The sequence below is a fragment of the Dendropsophus ebraccatus genome, chromosome 2, assembly GCF_027789765.1.
Source record: "Dendropsophus ebraccatus isolate aDenEbr1 chromosome 2, aDenEbr1.pat, whole genome shotgun sequence".
Lineage (NCBI taxonomy): Eukaryota > Metazoa > Chordata > Amphibia > Anura > Hylidae > Dendropsophus > Dendropsophus ebraccatus.
In genome coordinates, this window is record NC_091455.1 from 215,848,535 (window position 1) to 215,872,510 (window position 23,976).

The following is a 23,976-nucleotide window of genomic DNA, read 5'->3' on the forward strand; positions in this document are numbered from 1 at the left end:
TAGATATGTTGCCTCCTGTATGACTCTGACATCTGGATGATTGGCGCTGATGACATTTCTCTATAATACAATTAGAGGCTGCGGTCTGTTATGTGTAGGTGACATCATCCATGCTGCCTCCCTACATGACCAGAGAACGGACGGCCGTGTTACAGAATCTGATTGCTTCCTCTTCTCCCATGACATGTGTGTAACCTCTGTCCCAGACTGTCACATGAGGGACACACATATATCTACCCTGAGATAACAACAATGGAAATAATAGAAGAGCGGACTGGATGGATCGGGGGCTTTACCCACCAACACTCTTCTATTTCTATGTATTCATAAATCTCCTATAGATGATAGATATACCGGGGGGGGGGGGGGGGGGGGGGGGGCATCTGATACAATAGGAAAAGAGAAGTTCCTATTTGGTGCAGAAACCTTTGTTTGCAGTTTCAGACCCTGCAGCAGGATTGTGTCCCCCTCCTCCATACACATCTTCTCCACAGCTTTCAGGTTTCGGGGCTGTCGCTGGGGTAACACTGAGTTTCAGCTCCTCCATAGATTTCCTATTGGGTCCAGGACCATGAAATTCTCATTACAGAGCCGCTCCATAGTTGTCCCGGCTGTGGGTTTCCTCCTTAGTTCTCCCGGCTGGGGGTCTCCTCCTTAGTTGTCCCGGCTGTGGGTTTCCTCCTTAGTTGTCCCGGCTGGGGGTCTCCTCCTTAGTTGTCCCGGCTGTGGGTTTCCTCCTTAGTTGTCCCGGCTGTGTTTCTCCTCCTTAGTTGTCCCGGCTGTGGGTTTCCTCCTTAGTTGTCCCGGCTGTGTTTCTCCTCCTTAGTTGTCCCGGCTGTGGGTCTCCTCCTTAGTTGTCCCGGCTGGGGGTTTCCTCCTTAGTTGTCCCGGCTGTGTGTCTCCTTCTTAGTTGTCCTGGCTGTGTGTTTCTCCTCCTTAGTTGTCCCGGCTATGTGTTTCTCCTCCTTAGTTGTCCCGGCTGTGTGTTTCTCCTCCTTAGTTGTCCCGGCTGTGTGTCTCCTCCTTAGTTGTCCCGGCTGTGTGTCTCCTCCTTAGGTGTCCCAGCTGTGTGTCTCCTCCTTAGTTGTCCTGGCTGGGGGTTTCCTCCTTAGTTGTCCTGGCTGTGGGTTTCCTCCTTAGTTGTCCCGGCTGTGGGTCTCCTCCTTAGTTGTCCTGGCTGTGTGTTTCCTCCTTAGTTGTCCTGGCTGTGGGTTTCCTCCTTAGTTGTCCCGGCTGTGGGTCTCCTCCTTAGTTGTCCCGGCTGTGGGTCTCCTCCTTAGTTGTCCTGGCTGTGTGTTTCCTCCTTAGTTGTCCTGGCTGTGGGTCTCCTCCTTAGTTGTCCCGGCTGTGGGTTTCCTCCTTAGTTGTCCCGGCTGTGTGTTTCCTCCTTAGTTGTCCTGGCTGTGTGTCTCCTCCTTAGTTGTCCCGGCTGTGTGTTTTTCCTCCTTAGTTGTCCCGGCTGTGGGTCTCCTCCTTAGTTGTCCTGGCTGTGTGTCTCCTCCTTAGTTGTCCCGGCTGTGGGTTTCCTTCTTAGTTGTCCCAGCTGTGTGTTTTCTCCTTAGTTGTCCCGGCTGTGTGTCTCCTCCTTAGTTGTCCCGGCTGTGTGTCTCCTCCTTAGTTGTCCCGGCTGTGTGTCTCCTCCTTAGTTGTCCCGGCTGGGGGTTTCCTCCTTAGTTGTCCTGGCTGTGTGTTTCCTCCTTAGTTGTCCCGGTTGTGTGTTTCCTCCTTAGTTGTCCCGGCTGTGTGTCTCTTCCTTAGTTGTCCCGGCTGTGTGTCTCCTCCTTAGTTGTCCCGGCTGTGTGTCTCCTCCTTAGTTGTCCCGGCTGTGGGTTTCCTCCTTAGTTGTCCCGGCTGGGGGGTCTCCTCCTTAGTTGTCCCGGCTGTGTGTCTCCTCCTTAGTTGTCCCGGCTGTGTGTCTCCTCCTTAGTTGTCCCGGCTGGGGGTTTCCTCCTTAGTTGTCCTGGCTGTGTGTTTCCTCCTTAGTTGTCCCGGTTGTGTGTTTCCTCCTTAGTTGTCCCGGCTGTGTGTTTCCTCCTTAGTTGTCCCGGCTGTGTGTCTCCTCCTTAGTTGTCCCGGCTGTGTGTCTCCTCCTTAGTTGTCCCGGCTGGGGGTCTCCTCCTTAGTTGTCCCGGCTGTGTGTCTCCTCCTTAGTTGTCCCGGCTTTGGGTTTCCTCCTTAGAACATGTGATTTTATGTTTGTTTGTCATTTAGAGCCATGATTAAATAAGGACAAGCTTGCCTGAAACATGTCGGCCTTTTACATGAATTTATAAATAAAGCAATAGAGTTCATAGGCTTACTGCAACTTTGCTCTATCCCGATCATTTCCTAGCTTCTGTGGCTTTTGTGGATACTGTCCTGCTCTGTGACTCTCCTAGTCCACGGCGTGGGTTGAGTTTGTCTCTGACTTGTCCTTTCCTGACAGGGGTTTAACACTGCATAGTGTTGTGTAACGTTACTGAGAAGAAAACTGTTGTCCTGTTCTGCTTCCTACCCATACGGGGTTCTAGCTAAGACTGACCTTTCAGCATACGGGGACCTGGCAGAGGGCCGGGGCCCAGAGAGGACCACTGTAGAGAGCTGTCTAGCTTGCGTCCTTCCTCTACAATGTCCAACACAAACTACTCCCTGCACTTCCTACACCCCTGTGACTTCCTTCCCCGGGGCATCTAAGGTGTGCTGTGAGTGGTTGAAGAGTGCAAACAGAAGAAGTAACATAAGTAATGTAGGACACTACATATATGTGTCTTTATATTGGATGTACATTGCCCGTATAATATGTCTATATATGTTTGTATACATGGACCTGGCTGTATAATATGCCTATATATGTCTGTATACTGGATGTATATGGCTGTATAATATGCCTATATATGTCAGTATACTGGATATATACATTGCCTGTATAATATGCCTATATATGTCTGTATACATGGACCTGGCTGTATAATATGCCTATATATGTCTGTATACTGGATATGTACATTGCCTGTATAATATGCCTATATATGTCTGTATACATGTACATGGCTGTATAATATGCCTATATATGTCTGTATACTGGATATGTACATTGCCTGTATAATATGCCTATATATGTCCGTATACATGTACATGGCTGTATAATATGCCTATATATGTCTGTATACATGTACATGGCTGTATAATATGCCTATATATGTCTGTATACATGGACCTGGCTGTATAATATGCCTATATATGTCTGTATACATGGACCTGGCTGTATAATATGCCTATATATGTCTGTATACATGGACCTGGCTGTATAATATGCCTATATATGTCTGTATACATGGACCTGGCTGTATAATATGCCTATATATGTCTGTATACATGGACCTGGCTGTATAATATGCCTATATATGTCTGTATACATGGACCTGGCTGTATAATATGCCTATATATGTCTGTATACATGGACCTGGCTGTATAATATGCCTATATATGTCTGTATACTGGATGTATATGGCTGTATAATATGCCTATATATGTCTGTATACTGGATGTATATGGCTGTATAATATGCCTATATATGTCTGTATACTGGATATGTACATTGCCTGTATAATATGCCTATATATGTCTGTATACATGGACCTGGCTGTATAATATGCCTATATATGTCTGTATACTGGATGTATATGGCTATATAATATGCCTATATATGTCTGTATACATGGACCTGGCTGTATAATATGCCTATATATGTCTGTATACATGTACATGGCTGTATAATATGCCTATATATGTCTGTATACATGGACCTGGCTGTATAATATGCCTATATATGTCTGTATACATGGACCTGGCTGTATAATATGCCTATATATGTCTGTATACATGGACCTGGCTGTATAATATGCCTATATATGTCTGTATACTGGATGTATATGGCTGTATAATATGCCTATATATGTCTGTATACTGGATATGTACATTGCCTGTATAATATGCCTATATATGTCTGTATACATGGACCTGGCTGTATAATATGCCTATATATGTCTGTATACATGGACCTGGCTGTATAATATGCCTATATATGTCTGTATACATGGACCTGGCTGTATAATATGCCTATATATGTCTGTATACATGTACATGGCTGTATAATATGCCTATATATATCTGTATACATGGACCTGGCTGTATAATATGCCTATATATGTCTGTATACATGGACCTGGCTGTATAATATGCCTATATATGTCTGTATACATGGACCTGGCTGTATAATATGCCTATATATGTCCGTATACATGTACATGGCTGTATAATATGCCTATATATGTCTGTATACTGGATGTATATGGCTGTATAATATGCCTATATATGTCTGTATACTGGATGTATATGGCTGTATATGGGCCTATATATGTCTGTATACATGTACATGGCTGTATAATATGCCTATATATGTCTGTATACATGGACCTGGCTGTATAATATGCCTATATATGTCTGTATACATGTACATGGCTGTATAATATGCCTATATATATCTGTATACATGGACCTGGCTGTATAATATGCCTATATATGTCTGTATACATGGACCTGGCTGTATAATATGCCTATATATGTCTGTATACATGGACCTGGCTGTATAATATGCCTATATATGTCTGTATACATGGACCTGGCTGTATAATATGCCTATATATGTCTGTATACATGGACCTGGCTGTATAATATGCCTATATATGTCTGTATACATGGACCTGGCTGTATAATATGCCTATATATGTCTGTATACATGGACCTGGCTGTATAATATGCCTATATATGTCTGTATACATGGACCTGGCTGTATAATATGCCTATATATGTCTGTATACTGGATATATACATTGCCTGTATAATATGCCTATATATGTCTGTATACATGGACCTGGCTGTATAATATGCCTATATATGTCTGTATACATGGACCTGGCAGTTACAGTGCAGGAGATGGCGGTGACTCAGCAGGTGACCGGTGCAGGTAGGAAGCAATAACCGGCGGTGAGATCAGGGTCGGAGCGGCCGGCAGGGCGGCTTATGTAATGCAGCGAAGATTTCCTTTTCAGGAGAGGCAGGTGCTGTGGGAAGGAGGAGGCAACGTCCCGTCCGTATACAGGAGGGTTAGCACACAGGGCAGGGTTGTCACCATCTATAGTAATATGCCCAAACTAAGTCAGTTCAAGTAACCACACCATACTGGGACCAAACTAGGACCATACTAGGACCATACTAGGACCATACTGGGACCATACCAGGACCATACTGGGACCATACCAGGACCATACTAGGACCATACTAGGACCATACTGGGACCAAACTAGGACCATACCAGGACCATACCAGGACCATACCAGGACCATACTAGGACCATACTAGGACCATACTAGGACCATACTAGGACCATACTAGGACCATACCAGGACCATACTAGGACCATACTAGGACCATACTAGGACCATACCAGGACCATACTAGGACCATACTAGGACCATACTAGGACCATACCAGGACCATACTAGGACCATACCAGGACCATACTAGGACCATACTAGGACCAAACTAGGACCATACTAGGACCATACCAGGACCATACTAGGACCATACTAGGCCCATACCAGGACCATACTAGGACCATACCAGGACCATACCAGGACCATACTAGGACCATACCAGGCCCATACTAGGCCCATACCAGGACCATACCAGGAACATACTAGGAACATGTTAGGACCATACCAGGACCATACTAGGACCATACCAGGACCATACTAGGACCATACTAGGACCATACTAGGAATATACTAGGATCAGCTGATCGGGAGGCTGCGTGGGCTCCAACCACTGGGTCGGAGTCAGGGCTCTCCTGCTGGTCTCATCCAGGTGACAAGGACAGTACAGAGAAGCAATGGCGGAGGAGGTCACTGACTTCTTCATGAAACAGACGCAGCAAATACATGTATATACAGTGGAGCCTTATTCCGGGACGGCGCTTGCAATCCAAATCACTCTTATACCAAAGCAATTTTTCCCATAAGAAATCACTGATCTGCAGCCAATTGGTTCCGCACCCCAAATATACTGATTATTATTCTGAATAACATGTAGAAGAGATGAACCAATGAGAAGCAGCTGAATCTCTGATATTATAAGTTACTGTACAGTATAGCCGCATGTGGTGTATAATGTATAGTAACTGTATAACCCTGATAACACAGCAGCTGGATATGTGATATATAAGTTACTGTACAGTATAGCAGCATGTGGTGTATAATGTATAGTAACTGTATAACCCTGATAACACAGCAGCTGGATATGTGATATATAAGTTACTGTACAGTATAGCAGCATGTGGTATATAATGTATAGTATCTGTATAACCCTAATAACACAGCAGCTGGATATGTGATATATAAGTTACTGTACAGTATAGCAATCAGCATGTGGTATATAATGTATAGTAACTGTATAACCCTGATAACACAGCAGCTGGATATGTGATATATAAGTTACTGTACAGTATAGCAGCATGTGGTATATAATGTATAGTAACTGTATAACCCTGATAACACAGCAGCTGGATATGTGATATATAAGTTACTGTACAGTATAGCAGCATGTGGTATATAATGTATAGTAACTGTATAACCCTGATAACACAGCCGCTGGATATGTGATATATAAGTTACTGTACAGTATAGCAGCATGTGGTATATAATGTATAGTAACTGTATAACCCTGATAACACAGCCGCTGGATATGTGATATATAAGTTACTGTACAGTATAGCAGCATGTGGTGTATAATGTATAGTAACTGTATAACCCTGATAACACAGCAGCTGGATATGTGATATATAAGTTACTGTACAGTATAGCAGCATGTGGTGTATAATGTATAGTAACTGTATAACCCTGATAACACAGCAGCAGCTGGATATGTGATATATAAGTTACTGTACAGTATAGCAGCATGTGGTATATAATGTATAGTAACTGCAAAACCCTGATAACACAGCAGCTGGATATGTGATATATAAGTTACTGTACAGTATAGCAGCATGTGGTGTATAATGTATAGTAACTGTATAACCCTGATAACACTGCAGCAGCTGGATATGTGATATATAAGTTACTGTACAGTATAGCAATCAGCATGTGGTATATAATGTATAGTAACTGTATAACCCTGATAACACAGCAGCTGGATATGTGATATATAGGTTACTGTACAGTATAGCAATCAGCATGTGGTGTATAATGTATAGTAACTGTATAACCCTGATAACACTGCAGCTGGATATGTGATATATAAGTTACTGTACAGTATAGTAGCATGTGGTATATAATGTATAGTAACTGTATAACCCTGATAACACAGCAGCTGGATATGTGATATATAAGTTACTGTACAGTATAGCAGCATGTGGTATATAATGTATAGTAACTGTATAACCCTGATAACACAGCAGCAGCTGGATATATGATATATAAGTTACTGTACAGTATAGCAATCAGCATGTGGTATATAATGTATAGTAACTGTATAACCCTGATAACACAGCAGCTGGATATGTGATATATAAGTTGCTGTACAGTATAGCAGCGTGTGGTATATAATGTATAGTAACTGTATAACCCTGATAACACAGCAGCTGGATATGTGATATATAAGTTACTGTACAGTATAGCAATCAGCGTGTGGTATATAATGTATAGTAACTGTATAACCCTGATAACACAGCAGCAGCTGGATATGTGATATATAAGTTACTGTACAGTATAGCAGCATGTGGTGTATAATGTATAGTAACTGTATAACCCTGATAACACTGCAGCAGCTGGATATGTGATATATAAGTTACTGTACAGTATAGCAGCATGTGGTGTATAATGTATAGTAACTGTATAACCCTGATAACACAGCAGCTGGATATGTGATATATAAGTTACTGTACAGTATAGCAGCATGTGGTGTATAATGTATAGTAACTGTATAACCCTGATAACACAGCAGCTGGATATGTGATATATAAGTTACTGTACAGTATAGCAGCATGTGGTGTATAATGTATAGTAACTGTATAACCCTGATAACACAGCAGAAGCAGCTTGTAAATACAGGATGGAGCTGCAGATCCCCATAATGGAGAGGATGGGAAACACAAGGGCGGACAGAGACTGCAGGGAGTATGAAGGACTGAGCAGGACACATGTGGGCACAGTATATAGCAGCTCTCTCTGTCCGGGGAGAGAGGGGTAACAGCTATGGAGAGATTACCTCCACAGTCCTGTCCCCTGATGTAAGCCCCAGCCTGAAGTGGATCTGCTATGATTTGGAAGGTGAGGGAGACTTCCTGGGTCAGAGTACAGGGCTGTAGACCCCGCTATGCAGACCATGCCCTACCCCCACTCCGCCTCCCACCCAGTACAGGGAGCTCTTACACCAAAGCAATGCTCTTACACCAAGTTAATTTTTTGAAAAACTGTGAGCTCTTCTTGCAAAACGCTCTTAATCCAAGTTACTCTTAAACCAAGGTACCACTGTACTGTATATATACGGCACCTACGGCCTGCTGCTCTGATGGTCTTATACTCATATATATATATATATATATATATATATATATATATATATATATATAGTTTCAGGTAACCCCTGAACTGCAGCTTTTCCAGCATGTCAGTTGTCAGCCAGTGTACATGGTGTTGGGATGGAATACCCCTTTAAGGGCAAAATGTCTCAGCCTTAATGGTTGATGCAATGGACTCTGATCAGTCTCCATCCTCCAGATGATGATCTGGATCAGGGATGGGGGGCAGGATGTGAGTCTCGGGCAGCACATATGTGGAGTCTTGTCTATGTTTGTTATTTCCCGCCAGCGTCCTCCCTGTCAGAATAATAAGACTGTAATAAGAAAGGTGAGAACGCTGGGTCAACAGAATCCGTAATCTAGATTGTCTATCGGCCAACTTTATTTATAACCCAGGGCCGGGCGAGTGCACGATAACCGCACAGCCAACCGGTATACGGCACAGCAACCGGAGGGAAGGGCAGCTGAGGTTATATCCAGGCCGCCATAATACCGCCACATGGTATCCTCTGTATCATGGCTGTAATGCCTCCCGCTGTTCCACCAACCATAAGGGTTTGTGTATCTGAGTATACTTAAAGGGGCACTCTCATGCTGAAACCAATGTTAGGCTATGTTCACACAACATAACGGCTGACTTTTATAAATTAACGACCACAAATAGTGATAATTATATGATCATCGGCCGTTATTTCACCTAAAAATATGTTGTGGGAACATAGCCTTAAAGGGGGAGATTTATCAAACATGGTGTAAAGTGAGACTGGCTCAGTCGCCCCCGGCAACCAATCAGATTCCACCTTTCATTCCTCACAGACTCTTCAGAAAATGAAAGGTGGAATCTGATTGGTTGCCGGGGGCGACTGAGCCAGTGTCACTTTACACCATGTTTGATAACACGCGTGAAACGGCTTTTACACTTCAGCGATTGAGTGGCGTCCCCACCGACTGCTGCACACTCTGCAAGTTTTTATGCTTTGGATGGAATAAAGAAGAGTTTTATGGTGAGTGCCTTCTCCATTCTCTTTGCTTTGTGGATTTACAAGTTTGCTTGCTGCATTTCCTCACCCCTGAACTTGTTTGCTATCGCCGACATATATATGGTTATCGGCGTTGCTGGCGTTGTTAGTTGCAGGTCCAATGTCCTTTAAAGGATTTCTCCAGGCTTAGATAATCATGGCTGTTCTGTTCCAGAACCAGCGCCTCCCCTGTCCTCAGGTTGTGGGGGGTATTGCAGCTCAGATCTATTGAAGTAAATGGGGCTACAATGTAATACCACACAAAGCCTGAGGACAGGGGTGGTGCTGTATTTGCAAGAAAGTTGCTGTGCTTTTTCTGATCCTGAATAATCCCTTTAAGGCTCATGAACTACAGCAGAGAGCACAGGATAATAAGAAGCAGCAGATAGAAAACCAAGGAGCCCAATGACTGAGTAACAGAGCGGAAGCCGAAGGTCCCTCCCCGGGAGAGGAACAGTGTGAAAGGTGCAGGGACTCCTGTTAATGATTTATGGATTGGCGGTCAGGTGTAGTCACCTCCCCAGGTAAGGTCCAGGGTAGTCACAGCCGCAGGGACAATGATCGGAATGTGCGGCTGTGATTATTGCCGCTATAAAATAACGAGAACGGAAGAGCTCAGCAAGAAGTAGAGGGTCATCCGTGTTCATGGAGGCCGCGCAGTCCGTTAGGTTTATCCGCCTTATATCCTCCAGGCTAACGCTCTCCTGTCATTGTATTCAGTGTCTGATGTTCATTTAAAGGGGCTTCATGATGATAAACCCCATGTCTACTAAAGATATACTGATAAATAACGTTATTTTACCACCTTCCTGTCGGCTTTCATGCTTTCCCTCTGCAGACCGTCTGCTCTGTTGTTTTCATTTCCTCACTTCCTGTAATAGACATTATGTTCCTGTTGTACACTCTAGCTGGGATTTCAGTCAGCTTAAAGGGGTTGTTTACCAATTTTTTATTCTTTCAAATCAAGTGGTTCTGGTTCAACTGTCCTTCAAGTTCCAGTGTTGATCCAGAGAAAGGGAAAAAACCCCTCTGAGATAGAAGCCATGTTTCCTCTCTGACATTCACAGCAGAATCTATCATAGAGAAGCTCTCCGCTCTTACACGGCCATATATCTCTGTCTGTTCTAGAAGATACCTGTCTGTCCTTAGATCCCCACATTGTGCCGTTCCTCTGTTATTCCTCCTGGAAAGTTATGAAGAAGCTGACAGCATCGGATATATCTCCATACAGTTGTAGATAGAAGCCATTCCACCATCACTCAGGCCATGTTCACACACTGTCGCTTTGTGGTCGTCTTTTGCTTTTAAAGCTCCAACCCACAGTGCTGCTCAAAAGTTTACATACGCCGGCAGAATTTTTTTTCAGAGAATATGAATGATAACACACAGACCCCCCCCCCCCCATGGTCAGTGGTCGGGGGACGCCAATCATTCTCACATTACTGGTTTTTCTCTTTTCAAATCGTAATGAAAACCAAAAACATCCCAATGACCTCGATCAAAAGTTCCCATCCCCCAGTTGTTTATGCTCTCAGATGGTAAAGCCGAAACAACCAAAAACATCTAAATAACTCTGATCAGAAGTTCCCATCCCCCGGTGATTTTGGCTGATAACATGCACAGAAGGTGACACAAATTGACAAAAATTTGGTCCACAATTGCCGGGAAAATTGTTCAGGATGCAAAGAAAAACCCACAAATAATATCAGCTGAAATCCAGGACTCTCTGGAAACTATCGGTGCGGCTGCTTCAGGACACAATAAGGAGGCACAGGAAGGATAATGGGCTGCATGGTGGAGTCTCAAGAAGAAGCCATTACTGCGCAAATGCCACAAAGTATCTCACCTACAATACACCAAACAGCACAGAGACAGAGAGCACAGAGACAGAGAGCACAGAGACAGAGAGCACAGAGACAGACAGCACAGAGATAGCACTGAGACAGCACAGAGACAGACAGCACAGAGAAAGAGATCACAGAGACAGACAGCACAGAGACAGATAGCACAGAGACAGCACAGAGACAGATAGCACTGAGACAGCACAGAGACAGATAGCACAGAGACAGATAGCACAGAGACAGCACAGAGACAGATAGCACTGAGACAGCGAGCACAGAGAAAGAGAGCACAGAGACAGAGAGCACTGAGACAGCACAGAGACAGAGAGCACAGAGACAGATAGCACTGAGACAGCACAGAGACAGAGAGCACAGAGACAGATAGCACTGAGACAGCACAGAGACAGAGAGCACAGAGACAGACAGCACAGAGAAAGAGAGCACAGAGACAGAGAGCACAGAGACAGCACAGAGAAAGAGCACAGAGACAGCACAGAGACAGAGCACAGAGACAGCACAGAGACAGAGACAGCACAGAGACAGAGAGCACAGAGACAGAAGCCTCAAAACTTTGGAGTGATGAGACCAGAATCCAACTTTTTGGCCACAACCATAAATGTTACATTCGGAAAGATGTCAGCGCGGCCTATGATGTAAGGAACACCATTAATACTGTAAAGCAGGGAGGGGGTCGCTGAGGTTTTGGGGATGTGTGAGCTACAAAGACTCAGGACACTTGGTCAAAGTAGAAGGAAAGATGAATGCGGCCGCTTATCAGCAAATAATGAAGGCAAATGTGTTCTTATCAGCCCGGAAGCGGCACACGGGGCGTATGTGGACGTATTCTCTGAAAAAAGGACAAGAAAGCAAAACTTCTGCTTCTGTGTAGAACCTCTGTGTGTGTATATGTGTATATATATATATATATATATATATATCTATATCACATAATGTAGTTATTACAGAAGGGTAAGATGACCCCTATAAACACTCCGCAGTCATCCTATGTTGTTGTATCATCCCGGAGGCCTCAGTCCATTCTATGGGATCGGTTAATGATTAAGGATAATAAAGGACAAAGAGCGAAATCATCACGAATCAGAGATAACGTAAAAAGATAATAAACAGGATACAGAGTTACTGAAGACAACAACACAACGACACATGGAAGAGCAGGAGAGGTTTTCTATGGGATTTGCTGCTGTTTTCACTAAAAAAAAGTAGATTTTCTTTTTTCTAAACCTGGAGAATCCCTTTAAATTCCTTTCTGAGCAGCTTTTCCAGAAAGAGCCCTCCTTTATGTAGAGACGCCTGAAGACGGCCATTCATATCACTGTGTATGTTCCTGTAACAGTAAAGCAGTGGTGCCTTCCGTATGTCAGTCCTTCCCAGCTGTACATGGGCTGTGAGTGTATATGTGCAGAGTTCATGCGCTCTCTATCTTATATAGCGTTATATGGACTTCAGCGGAGTTATCAGCCGCACCGTCACTCCTAACAATCAGTAAGTTATTACAGCGAGAGAACGGCCGACGTCCCACACATTGTCATCCACCGCTGAAGAACCTTGTATAACAGAGGGATGGCTGGTCCTTATGTCTGACCACATGAGGACTAGGATATAGCTCTCAGCTGCATCCAGTGTAGACAATGCTCTGTGAGCTCCAGACTGATACATTGTACATAGCTAGTCCTGCTCTCAGCTGTATCCAGTGTAGACAATGCTCTGTGAGCTCCAGACTGATACATTGTACATAGCGAGTCCTGCTCTCAGCTGTATCCAGTGTAGACAATGCTCTGTGAGCTCTACAGACTGATACATTGTACATAGCTAGTCCTGCTCTCAGCTGTATCCAGTGTAGACAATGCTCTGTGAGCTCCACAGCCTGGACTCCAGACAGAAAAGCACATAAGCTACACAAATCTATCTACCAGTTTGCTACAATGTATCCGTCAGGAGCTCACAGAGCATTGTCTACACTTGATACAGCTGAGAGCAGGACTAGCTATGTACAATGTATCCGTCAGGAGCTCACAGAGCATTGTCTACACTTGTTACAGCTGAGAGCAGGACTAGCTATGTACAATGTATCAGTCTGGAGCTCACAGAGCATTGTCTACACTGGATACAGCTGAGAGCAGAACTAGCTATGTACAATGTATCAGTCTGGAGCTCACAGAGCATTGTCTACACTGGATACAGCTGAGAGCAGGACTAGCTATGTACAATGTATCAGTCTGGAGCTCACGGAGCATTGTCTACACTGGATACAGCTGAGAGCAGGACTAGCTATGTACAATGTATCAGTCTGGAGCTCACAGAGCATTGTCTACACTGGATACAGCTGAGAGCAGAACTAGCTATGTACAATGTATCAGTCTGGAGCTCACAGAGCATTGTCTACACTGGATACAGCTGAGAGCAGGACTAGCTATGTATAATGTATCAGTCTGGAGCTCACAGAGCATTGTCTACACTGGATACAGCTGAGAGCAGGACTAGCTATGTACAATGTATCAGTCTGGAGCTCACAGAGCATTGTCTACAGCTGAGAGCAGGACTAGCTATGTACAATGTATCAGCTTGGAGCTCACAGAGCATTGTCTACACTGGATACAGCTGAGAGCAGGACTAGCTATGTACAATGTATCAGTCTGGAGCTCACAGAGCATTGTCTACACTGGGTACAGCTGGGAGCAGGACTAGCTATGTACAATGTATCAGTCTGGAGCTCACAGAGCATTGTCTACACTGGATACAGCTGGGAGCAGGTCGGGGTCAGTGCAGTTTATAATACAAGTCATTGGTGTAATAGAGAGCAGCCATGTCTTCTCTCTGTACAATCCTCCTTGTCATCCATCTTCTATACTTTGAACTCTCTGGAGAGAACTCGCCTCACCCTGCAGCTCCCGGGCAGCCTGTACTCCGCACAAGCAGCAAACACGGCTATTACCAGCCAACTTTGTCCTGTACAGAGATAAGATATCGCTCCCATGGGGGCTGGTAAGCGTGTACTCATTGTTATTCACTAGAAATGAGACCAGTCAGAGATTATTGTGACCATCTATGAGTAACTGAGTACATAAATGAGACCGGTCAGAGATTATTGTGACCATCTATGAGTAACCGAGTACATAAATTACACTTAGAAGGTGCAATAATCCGCCCGTACAGTAGTGTTATGAAAGGGGTTGTCCAGGCCTTAAAGGGGCACTCCAGAGAAGAGAAATTGTTTTTAGATCAGCTGGTGTCAGAAAGTTACTTCTATATAAAAATCCCCAGACTTCCAGTACTTATCATCTGCTGTATGTCCTGCAGGAAGTGGTGTATTCTCGCCAGTCTGACACAGTGCTCTCTGCTGCCACCTCTGTCCATGTCAGGAACTGTCCAGAGCAGGAGAGGTTTTCTATGGGGATTTGCTGCTTCCCTTACGTGACCTGATATAACAGAGAACTTTACGTGAACTTTACTGAAGAACAAATCAAGACAAATATCATCAATCTCCTTGTCACTCCCTGGCGCTGGCGATGTGGGTGCCGGGTGAGGGCAGGGCAGATTTGCCTTAGGATCAAGGCCGGGCACAGCAAGTGACAACATTACCAAGTGCCGTGCCTGTGACTGACCAATGGGAACCCTGGCAGTGTGACCGCGGGGTCCTGATCGATTCCCCGGACAGCCGGAGGTCTCTCTTATGTCAGTGCTGTCTGATCAGCGATCTGCTCCTAGGGTCAGTCTCTACTAGCAGAGCGCCGATCTCACTGATAGCGCTGACCAGTACAGGCAGCCTAATGACTGCGGACACCACCACCCCAGGGGACCTAAAGGACGTCCGGAGGGTATTTATTGTCTCATTATATACCAAGAAAATAATTCCTATGTACTAATGTGTCACCAATAAAAAGTATTGATCATTGTGCCAGAAGTGACCCCCAAACATAGGGGGGAAATAAGAGTTCTGGTTTTCTAAAGGAAAAATAAATGTAGAGTCTGGAAGTCCCTGCAGCAATGACCTCTGGTCCTGAAGGAATTAATAAAGTTTATTAAATTATTGAAGAAATGTTAAATATATATATATATATATATATATATATATATATATATATATATACAGTATATACACTTTTATTTGGCAGAATATCCCTTTAAGGTTGGTGTTTGTGCTCCCTCACTGCAGTAAAACAGAGTCCAGGCTGAGTGTTACTATCACAGGCTGATAGCGCCCTCTAGTGGCAGCTGGGGATCTGCAGTCAGCTGTTACAACACTAGATACCGGATGACATCTATGTATTCTAATCTGCTTCTATTTTCTGATGGTAATTAGATTTTTTGTCCATTATTATAGGGGTGGCTATCACTTGAGATTTTTTTTAAACAGCATTTAGAATTTTGCTTTACTCCTGAGATGAATGAGAAATATTACTGGGCACGTCCATACGGCTCTGTACAGGGATCCATCCACAGGGAGGGGGGAGGCTGAGCTGGGAGCTTCATCACTCCTCTATCTACTGGTGTCACATGACGCTGTAATGCTGTACAGATCACTTTACAGCAGCCTCGTCTTATCACCACAGACACAACAGGAAGTCTCAGCTTAGGTTTAGCCCTAGTGGTGAGAATGAGAACTGCAGGATATAAGGAAAGTTTTATATTAGTAAAATGGAAAACTGGAAAAAAATATCAACAAAAAGTCTTATAAATGTGTCCTATAAGTGTTATCCAAGTCAGAGGTATCCAAGTCAGTCTTATCTCAGTCAGAGGTCAGTGTTATCCAAGTCAGAGGTATCCAAGTCAGTCTTATCTCAGTCAGAGGTCAGCGGTATCTCAGTCAGCGGTATCTCAGTCAGAGGTATCTCAGTCAGAGGTATCTCAGTCAGAGGTATCTCAGTCAGCGGTATCTTAGTCAGCGGTGTCTCAGTCAGCGGCGTCTCAGTCAGTGGTATCTCAGTCAGCGGTATCTCAGTCAGCGGTATCTCAGTCAGCGGTATCTCAGTCAGAGGTATCTCAGTCAGAGGTATCTCAGTCAGAGGTATCTCAGTCAGCGGTATCTCAGTCAGCGGTATCTCAGTCAGAGGTATCTCAGTCTGTGGTATCTCAGTCTGTGGTATCTCAGTCTGTGGTATCTCAGTCAGCGGCATCTCAGTCAGAGGTATCTCAGTCAGCGGTATCTCAGTCAGAGGTATCTCAGTCAGAGGTATCTCAGTCAGAGGTGTCTCAGTCAGAGGTGTCTCAGTCAGCGGCATCTCAGTCAGAGGTGTCTCAGTCAGAGGTGTCTCAGTCAGTGGTATCTCAGTCAGCGGCATCTCAGTCAGAGGTATCTCAGTCAGCGGTATCTCAGTCAGAGGTATCTCAGTCAGAGGTGTCTCAGTCAGAGGTGTCTCAGTCAGTGGTATCTCAGTCAGCGGCATCTCAGTCAGAGGTATCTCAGTCAGCGGTATCTCAGTCAGAGGTATCTCAGTCAGAGGTATCTCAGTCAGAGGTATCTCAGTCTGTGGTATCTCAGTCAGAGGTGTCTCAGTCAGAGGTGTCTCAGTCAGAGGCATCTCAGTCAGAGGTATCTCAGTCAGCGGTATCTCAGTCAGAGGTATCTCAGTCAGAGGTATCTCAGTCAGCGGCGTCTCAGTCAGCGGCGTCTCAGTCAGCGGCGTCTCAGTCAGAGGCATCTCAGTCAGCGGTATCTCAGTCAGAGGCATCTCAGTCAGAGGTATCTCAGTCAGCGGTATCTCAGTCAGAGGTATCTCAGTCAGAGGTATCTCAGTCAGCGGCGTCTCAGTCAGTGAAAACTGGAAAACTTAACTGTAAATGTGGAGCAGGGCCGGCTCTGACACTGACTGACTGACACTAACTGACTGAAAACGGTTCTGCACTCTCCCTTAGTGTCAGGGATTCCCTAATCTCATACATAAACATCCATGATACGGCAGCCACCAGACTGCATGTTTTTTTTCACAAAAGGTGAAAAGGTCGGGTGCTGAGTGAAACGTCGCCGCTGGAAGCCCACAGGCTTACTCCATTATATTCCTATATGTGTTACTGGCTGGGGCTGGATCATGAATTGTACAAGATTTAAATAAATTTAATTGCATATCAATTCGAGCGCCGTTGTTTTCTGAATATGACTGACTGGCTGACTGACTGACACTGACTGACTCAGATGCTGACTGACAGACACATTCAGACACTGACACACAGCACTTCAAGCTCAGTCTCTGTCCTCTTCCTCTCTGTCCGGTTGCTCTCCACACTGTGTGGTTGAGGACCTTTGGGTCATGTGATCAGGTCCTTTACCCTTTTCTCTGTGCAGGTCCTGCTCCGTCTCCTGTGTCTTCTGGTGTTCATCCTCTCACCCTGCACTACAGTGATCAGGCTGCACATCATAGCACTGGGCCCCTCTCCCTCTCCGGGCCCCTAGAGGCACTGTGGGCCCCCTAGTACTTGTCCAGGAAAGCCCTGTGCTGACACCGGCCCTGATCTGGAGTCATGGCCTCATCTAACTGTTCCGACATAGAAACTTACCAGGACCCTTCTTCCCCTTCATGTCTCCGCAGACTCAGGAAACAGTAAGAGGAAGATTTCTTAATTCTCTAGGAAACTAATGAAATCTTATTGTGTAGAAGAGATTCTGTGTCTAATAACAATCATCCTGTAATAACAATCACCCCGTAATAACAATCATCATAGTTGCCAACAGTCCCGGTTTTGCCGGGACTGTCCCGATTCTGAGGAGACAGCCCCGGCAAAACCATGTCCTGGGTATGTCCCTAGAAGCTCCGCCCCCACCACGGGAAGCTCCACCCCCTTCCAGCGCGAGTGATGACAGTCATGCAGAGCAGGGAGAAGAGTCCATGGGGGACTAAAGAAACCATACTGGTGAGGTAAGTATAGTTTTTTTTTTTGTTTTAAATACAAATGAAGGGACAAGAGGATGCTGAAGGGGGAAGTAGTATGATGATGGGAGGGAAGGAGGATTAAGGGGGTAGTAGTATGATGATGGAGGGGCAGGGGGATGAAGGGGTAGTAGTATGATGATATGGGGAGCAGCTGCATCATAAGAGTGCAAACTACCAGTATATACAGTAGATCAGTAGAGTTCTACCTCTGAGCCTCAACCTGCTCTGAGTGGGGTGTGTAATATACTGGGGACCTGATACTGGGGTGTGTAATATACTGGGGACCTGATACTGGGGTGTGTAATATACTGGGGACCTGATACTGGGGTGTGTAATATAGCGGGGACCTAATACTGGGGTGTGTAATATACTGGGGACCTAATACTGGGGTGTGTAATATACTGGGGACCTGATATTGGGGTGTGTAATATAGCGGGGACCTGATACTGGGGTGTGCAATATACTGGGGACCTAATACTGAGGTGTGTAATATACTGGGGACCCAATACTGGGGTGTGTAATATACTGGGGACCTAATACTGGGGTGTGTAATATACTGGGGACCTGATACTGGGGTGTGTAATATAACGGGGACCTAATACTGGGGTGTGTAATATAGCGGGAACCTAATACTGAGGTGTGTAATATACTGGGGACCCAATACTGGGGTGTGTAATATAGCGGGAACCTAATACTGAGGTGTGTAATATACTGGGGACCCAATACTGGGGTGTGTAATATACTGGGGACCTAATACTGAGGTGTGTAATATACTGGGGACCTAATACTGAGGTGTGTAATATACTGGGGACCTAATACTGAGGTGTGTAATATACTGGGGACCTGATACTGGGGTGTGTAAAATACCTGACCTGATACTGGGGTGTGTAATATAGCAGGGACCTAATACTGGGGTGTGTTATATACTGGGGACCTAATACTGAGGTGTGTAATATACTGGGGACCTAATACTGGGGTGTGTAATATACTGGGGACCTAATACTGGGGTGTGTAATATACTGGGGACCTGATACTGGGGTGTGTAATATACTGGGGACCTGATACTGGGGTGTGTAATATAGCGGGGACCTAATACTGGGGTGCGTAATATAGTGGGAACCTAATACTGAGGTGTGTTATATACTGGGGACCTGATAATGGGGTGTGTAATATAGCAGGGACCTAATACTGGGGTGTGTAATATACTGGGGACCTGATACTGGGGTGTGTAATATACTGGGGACCTAATACTGAGGTGTGTTATATACTGGGGACCTAATACTGGGGTGTGTAATATACTGGGGACCTAATACTGGGGTGTGTAATATACTGGGGACCTAATACTGAGGTGTGTAATATACTGGGGACCTAATACTGGGATGTGTAATATAGCGGGGACCTAATATTGGGGTGTGTAATATAGTGGGGACCTAATACTGGGGTGTGTAATATAGTGGGGACCTAATACTGGGGTGTGTAATATAGTGGGGACCTAATACTGAGGTGTGTAATATACTGGGGACCTGATACTGGGGTGTGTAAAATACCTGACCTGATACTGGGGTGTGTAATATAGCAGGGACCTAATACTGGGGTGTGTTATATACTGGGGACCTAATACTGAGGTGTGTAATATACTGGGGACCTAATACTGGGGTGTGTAATATACTGGGGACCTAATACTGGGGTGTGTAATATACTGGGGACCTGATACTGGGGTGTGTAATATACTGGGGACCTGATACTGGGGTGTGTAATATAGCGGGGACCTAATACTGGGGTGCGTAATATAGTGGGAACCTAATACTGAGGTGTGTTATATACTGGGGACCTGATAATGGGGTGTGTAATATAGCAGGGACCTAATACTGGGGTGTGTAATATACTGGGGACCTGATACTGGGGTGTGTAATATACTGGGGACCTAATACTGAGGTGTGTTATATACTGGGGACCTAATACTGGGGTGTGTAATATACTGGGGACCTAATACTGGGGTGTGTAATATACTGGGGACCTAATACTGAGGTGTGTAATATACTGGGGACCTAATACTGGGATGTGTAATATAGCGGGGACCTAATATTGGGGTGTGTAATATAGTGGGGACCTAATACTGGGGTGTGTAATATAGTGGGGACCTAATACTGGGGTGTGTAATATAGTGGGGACCTAATACTGGGGTGTGTAATATAGTGGGGACCTAATACTGGGGTGTGTAATATAGTCGGGACCTAATACTGGGGTGTGTAATATAGTGGGGACCTATTACTGGGGTGTGTAATGTACTGGGGACCTAATACTGGGGTGTGTAATATACTGGGGACCTAATACTGAGGTGTGTAATATACTGGGGACCTAATACTGGGGTGTGTAATATTCTGGGGACCTAATACTGGGGTCTGTAATATTCTGGGGACCTAATACTGGGGTGTGTAATATACTGGGGACCTAATACTGGGGTGTGTAATATTCTGGGGATCTGATACTGGGGTGTGTAATATACTGGGGTCCTGATACTGGGGTGTGTAATATACTGGGGTCCTGATACTGGGGTGTGTAATATTCTGGGGACCTAATACTGGGGTGTGTAATATACCGGGGACCTGATACTGGGGTGTGTAATATACTGGGTACCTAATACTGGGGTGTGTAATATTCTAGGGACCTGACACTGGGGTGTGTAATATACTGGGGACCTGATACTGGGATGTGTAATATACTGGGGTCCTGATACTGGGGTGTGTAATATACTGGGGTCCTGATACTGGGGTGTGTAATATACTGGGGTCCTGATACTGGGGTGTGTAATATTCTGGGGACCTAATACTGAGGTGTGTAATATACTGGGGACCTAATACAGAGGTGTGTAATATACTGGGGACCTAATACAGAGGTGTGTAATATACTGGGGACCTAATACTGGGGTGTGTAATATTCTAGGGACCTGACACTGGGGTGTGTAATATACTGGTATATATAACATATACCGTGTGACTGAGCCCAGAGTTGTACGTATGATGTCTCCTATTATTTACACTATTCTATTGTTATCAGGTAACGGCAGAGGTAAAGCCATTCACATACATAAATCTTCTGCTGTATACTGCTGCACTATGCTGCTTAAAGGGGTATTCCACTCACACATAACTACTGATATGTTGCTGCCCATGGTGAGACTAACAATTCCTTCCATACTTGTTATTATCTATTCAGTCTCCTTCCCCCAGTTCTCAGCTGCTGCTTTCTGCTGAAGACACAAAATTCTGTGTGTGAGCTTCTCTCTCCTGTCTCCTCCTCCCCCCTCCCCTCTGAGACAGCTGATGTAAACAAGTTAGGGAGGGTTAATCACAGGGAGGCCATCAGCAACTTGACCTCAGAATAACCCTCCATTGCTTTATAATTCTCTGCTGCTTCTTCATAGAAGGTTCGGCAGAGCCCAGTGGAGGCGGCCATCTTGGTTGAGACCAATCCCCACAATATTGCTATTGTGATTGACACGGAGGATCCACCTAGTACAATCGGAAGGTGGCAGGCAGCATCCCCTGTTGATCCAGAGCGCTTATTAGAGTGGTGACTAATTGTGTACGACCCACTCAGGTGAGCGTGGATTTGCACACACATGCATGTTCCTCCAAAGTGTGTTTAGCAGCACATGCAGCGCTGTTTGTGTTTTTTTCTCTTTGCATATCTACTAGAATGGAGAATAGTTTTCCTAGCAGCACAGCCTGGGCTGCAGTTACCATATCCACCACTGGGTGTCACTCTTGTCTTCTCTGTTGTGTAGAAGTAGTCACAGCCAAAAGTATGTACCCCCCCCCCCCCCCTTCTGCGGATGAGTTTGCGCCCCATGACTACTACTTTCTTACATTTGTGTTGTTCCAACAATGTTTTTTGGCAAAAAGTCTGTTTTTTACCCGGTCGAATAGGACAAATTCAACAAACTATTGATAAATTTGTGAAAAGAATATTCTCTGAATATTCGAAAAAATTTGGCAAACATATTCACCAGTACTGACCAGACATAGGCCGGCACCGGTACTGACCAGACGTAGGCCGGCACCGGTACTGACCAGACGTAGGCCGGCACCGGTACTGACCAGACGTAGGCCGGCACCGGTACTGACCAGACATAGGCCCGCACCGGTACTGACCAGACGTAGGCCCTGCACAAGTACTGACCAGACGTAGGCCCTGCACAAGTACTGACCAGACGTGGCCGGCACCGGTACTGACCAGACGTAGGCCCGCACCGGTACTGACCAGTCATAGGCCCACACAGGGTACTGACCAGACATAGGCCCGCACCGGTACTGACCAGTCATAGGCCCACACAGGGTACTGACCAGACGTAGGCCGGCACCGGTACTGACCAGACGTAGGCCCACACAGGGTACTGACCAGACATAGGCCCGCACAGGGTACTGACCAGACATAGGCCCGCAGCAGCACTGACCAGACGTAGTCCGGCCCAGTACTGACCAGACATAGGCCCGCACCAGTACTGACCAGACGTAGGCCGGCACCAGTACTGACCAGACATAGGCCCGCACCAGTACTGACCAGACATAGGCCCACACAGGGTACTGACCAGACATAGGCCGGCCCCAGTACTGACCAGACGTAGGACGCACCAGTACTGACCAGACGTAGGCCGCACCAGTACTGACCAGACATAGGCCGGCACCGGTACTGACCAGACATAGGCCGGCACCGGTACTGACCAGACATAGGCCGGCATCGGTACTGACCAGACGTAGGACGCACCGGTACTGACCAGACGCAGGCCATCACCGATACTGACCAGACGTAGGCCGTCACCGGTATTGACCAGTCGTAGGTCGGCACCGGTACTGACCAGTCGTAGGCCCGCACCGGTATTGACCAAACTATATAACAGTATACGTGCGGAGCTATATATAACATATATATCGTTGTCAGTCAGCATGGATATAAGGGTGTCAGTCAGCATGGATATAAGGGTGTCAGTCAGCATGGATATAAGGGTGTCAGTCAGCATGGATATAAGGGTGTCAGTCAGCATGGATATAACTGTCAGTCAGCAGGGATATAAGGGTGTCAGTCAGCATGGATATAAGGGTGTCGGTCAGCATGGATATAACTGTCAGTCAGCATGGATATAAGGGTGTCAGTCAGCAGGGATATAAGGGTTTCAGTCAGAAGGGATATAAGGGTGTCAGTCAGCATGGATATAAGGGTGTCAGTCAGCATGGATATAAGGGTGTCAGTCAGCATGGATATAAGGGTGTCAGTCAGACTGGATATAAGGGTGTCAGTCAGCAGGGATATAACTGTCAGTCAGCATGGATATAAGGGTGTCAGTCAGCATGGATATAACTGTCAGTCAGCATGGATATAAGGGTGTCAGTCAGCAGGGATATAAGGGTGTCAGTCAGCATGGATATAAGGGTGTCAGTCAGCAGGGATATAAGGGTGTCAGTCAGCATGGATATAAGGGTGTCAGTCAGCATGGATATAAGGGTGTCAGTCAGCATGGATATAACTGTCAGTCAGCATGGATATAAGGGTGTCAGTCAGCATGGATATAACTGTCAGTCAGCATGGATATAACTGTCAGTCAGCATGGATATAAG

At 45.4% G+C, this 23,976-nt stretch overlaps 1 protein-coding gene across 1 annotated transcript; it reads right to left on the reverse strand.

Moving 5' to 3' along the window:
• Positions 1-16,273: 16,273 nt before the first annotated feature.
• Positions 16,274-17,164, reverse strand: LOC138784229 (periaxin-like). The gene has a single exon (XM_069959735.1). The coding sequence runs from the start codon at positions 17,162-17,164 to the stop codon at positions 16,274-16,276; it is 891 nt and encodes a 296-aa protein (XP_069815836.1).
• Between the last annotated feature and the right edge of the window lie 6,812 nt (positions 17,165-23,976).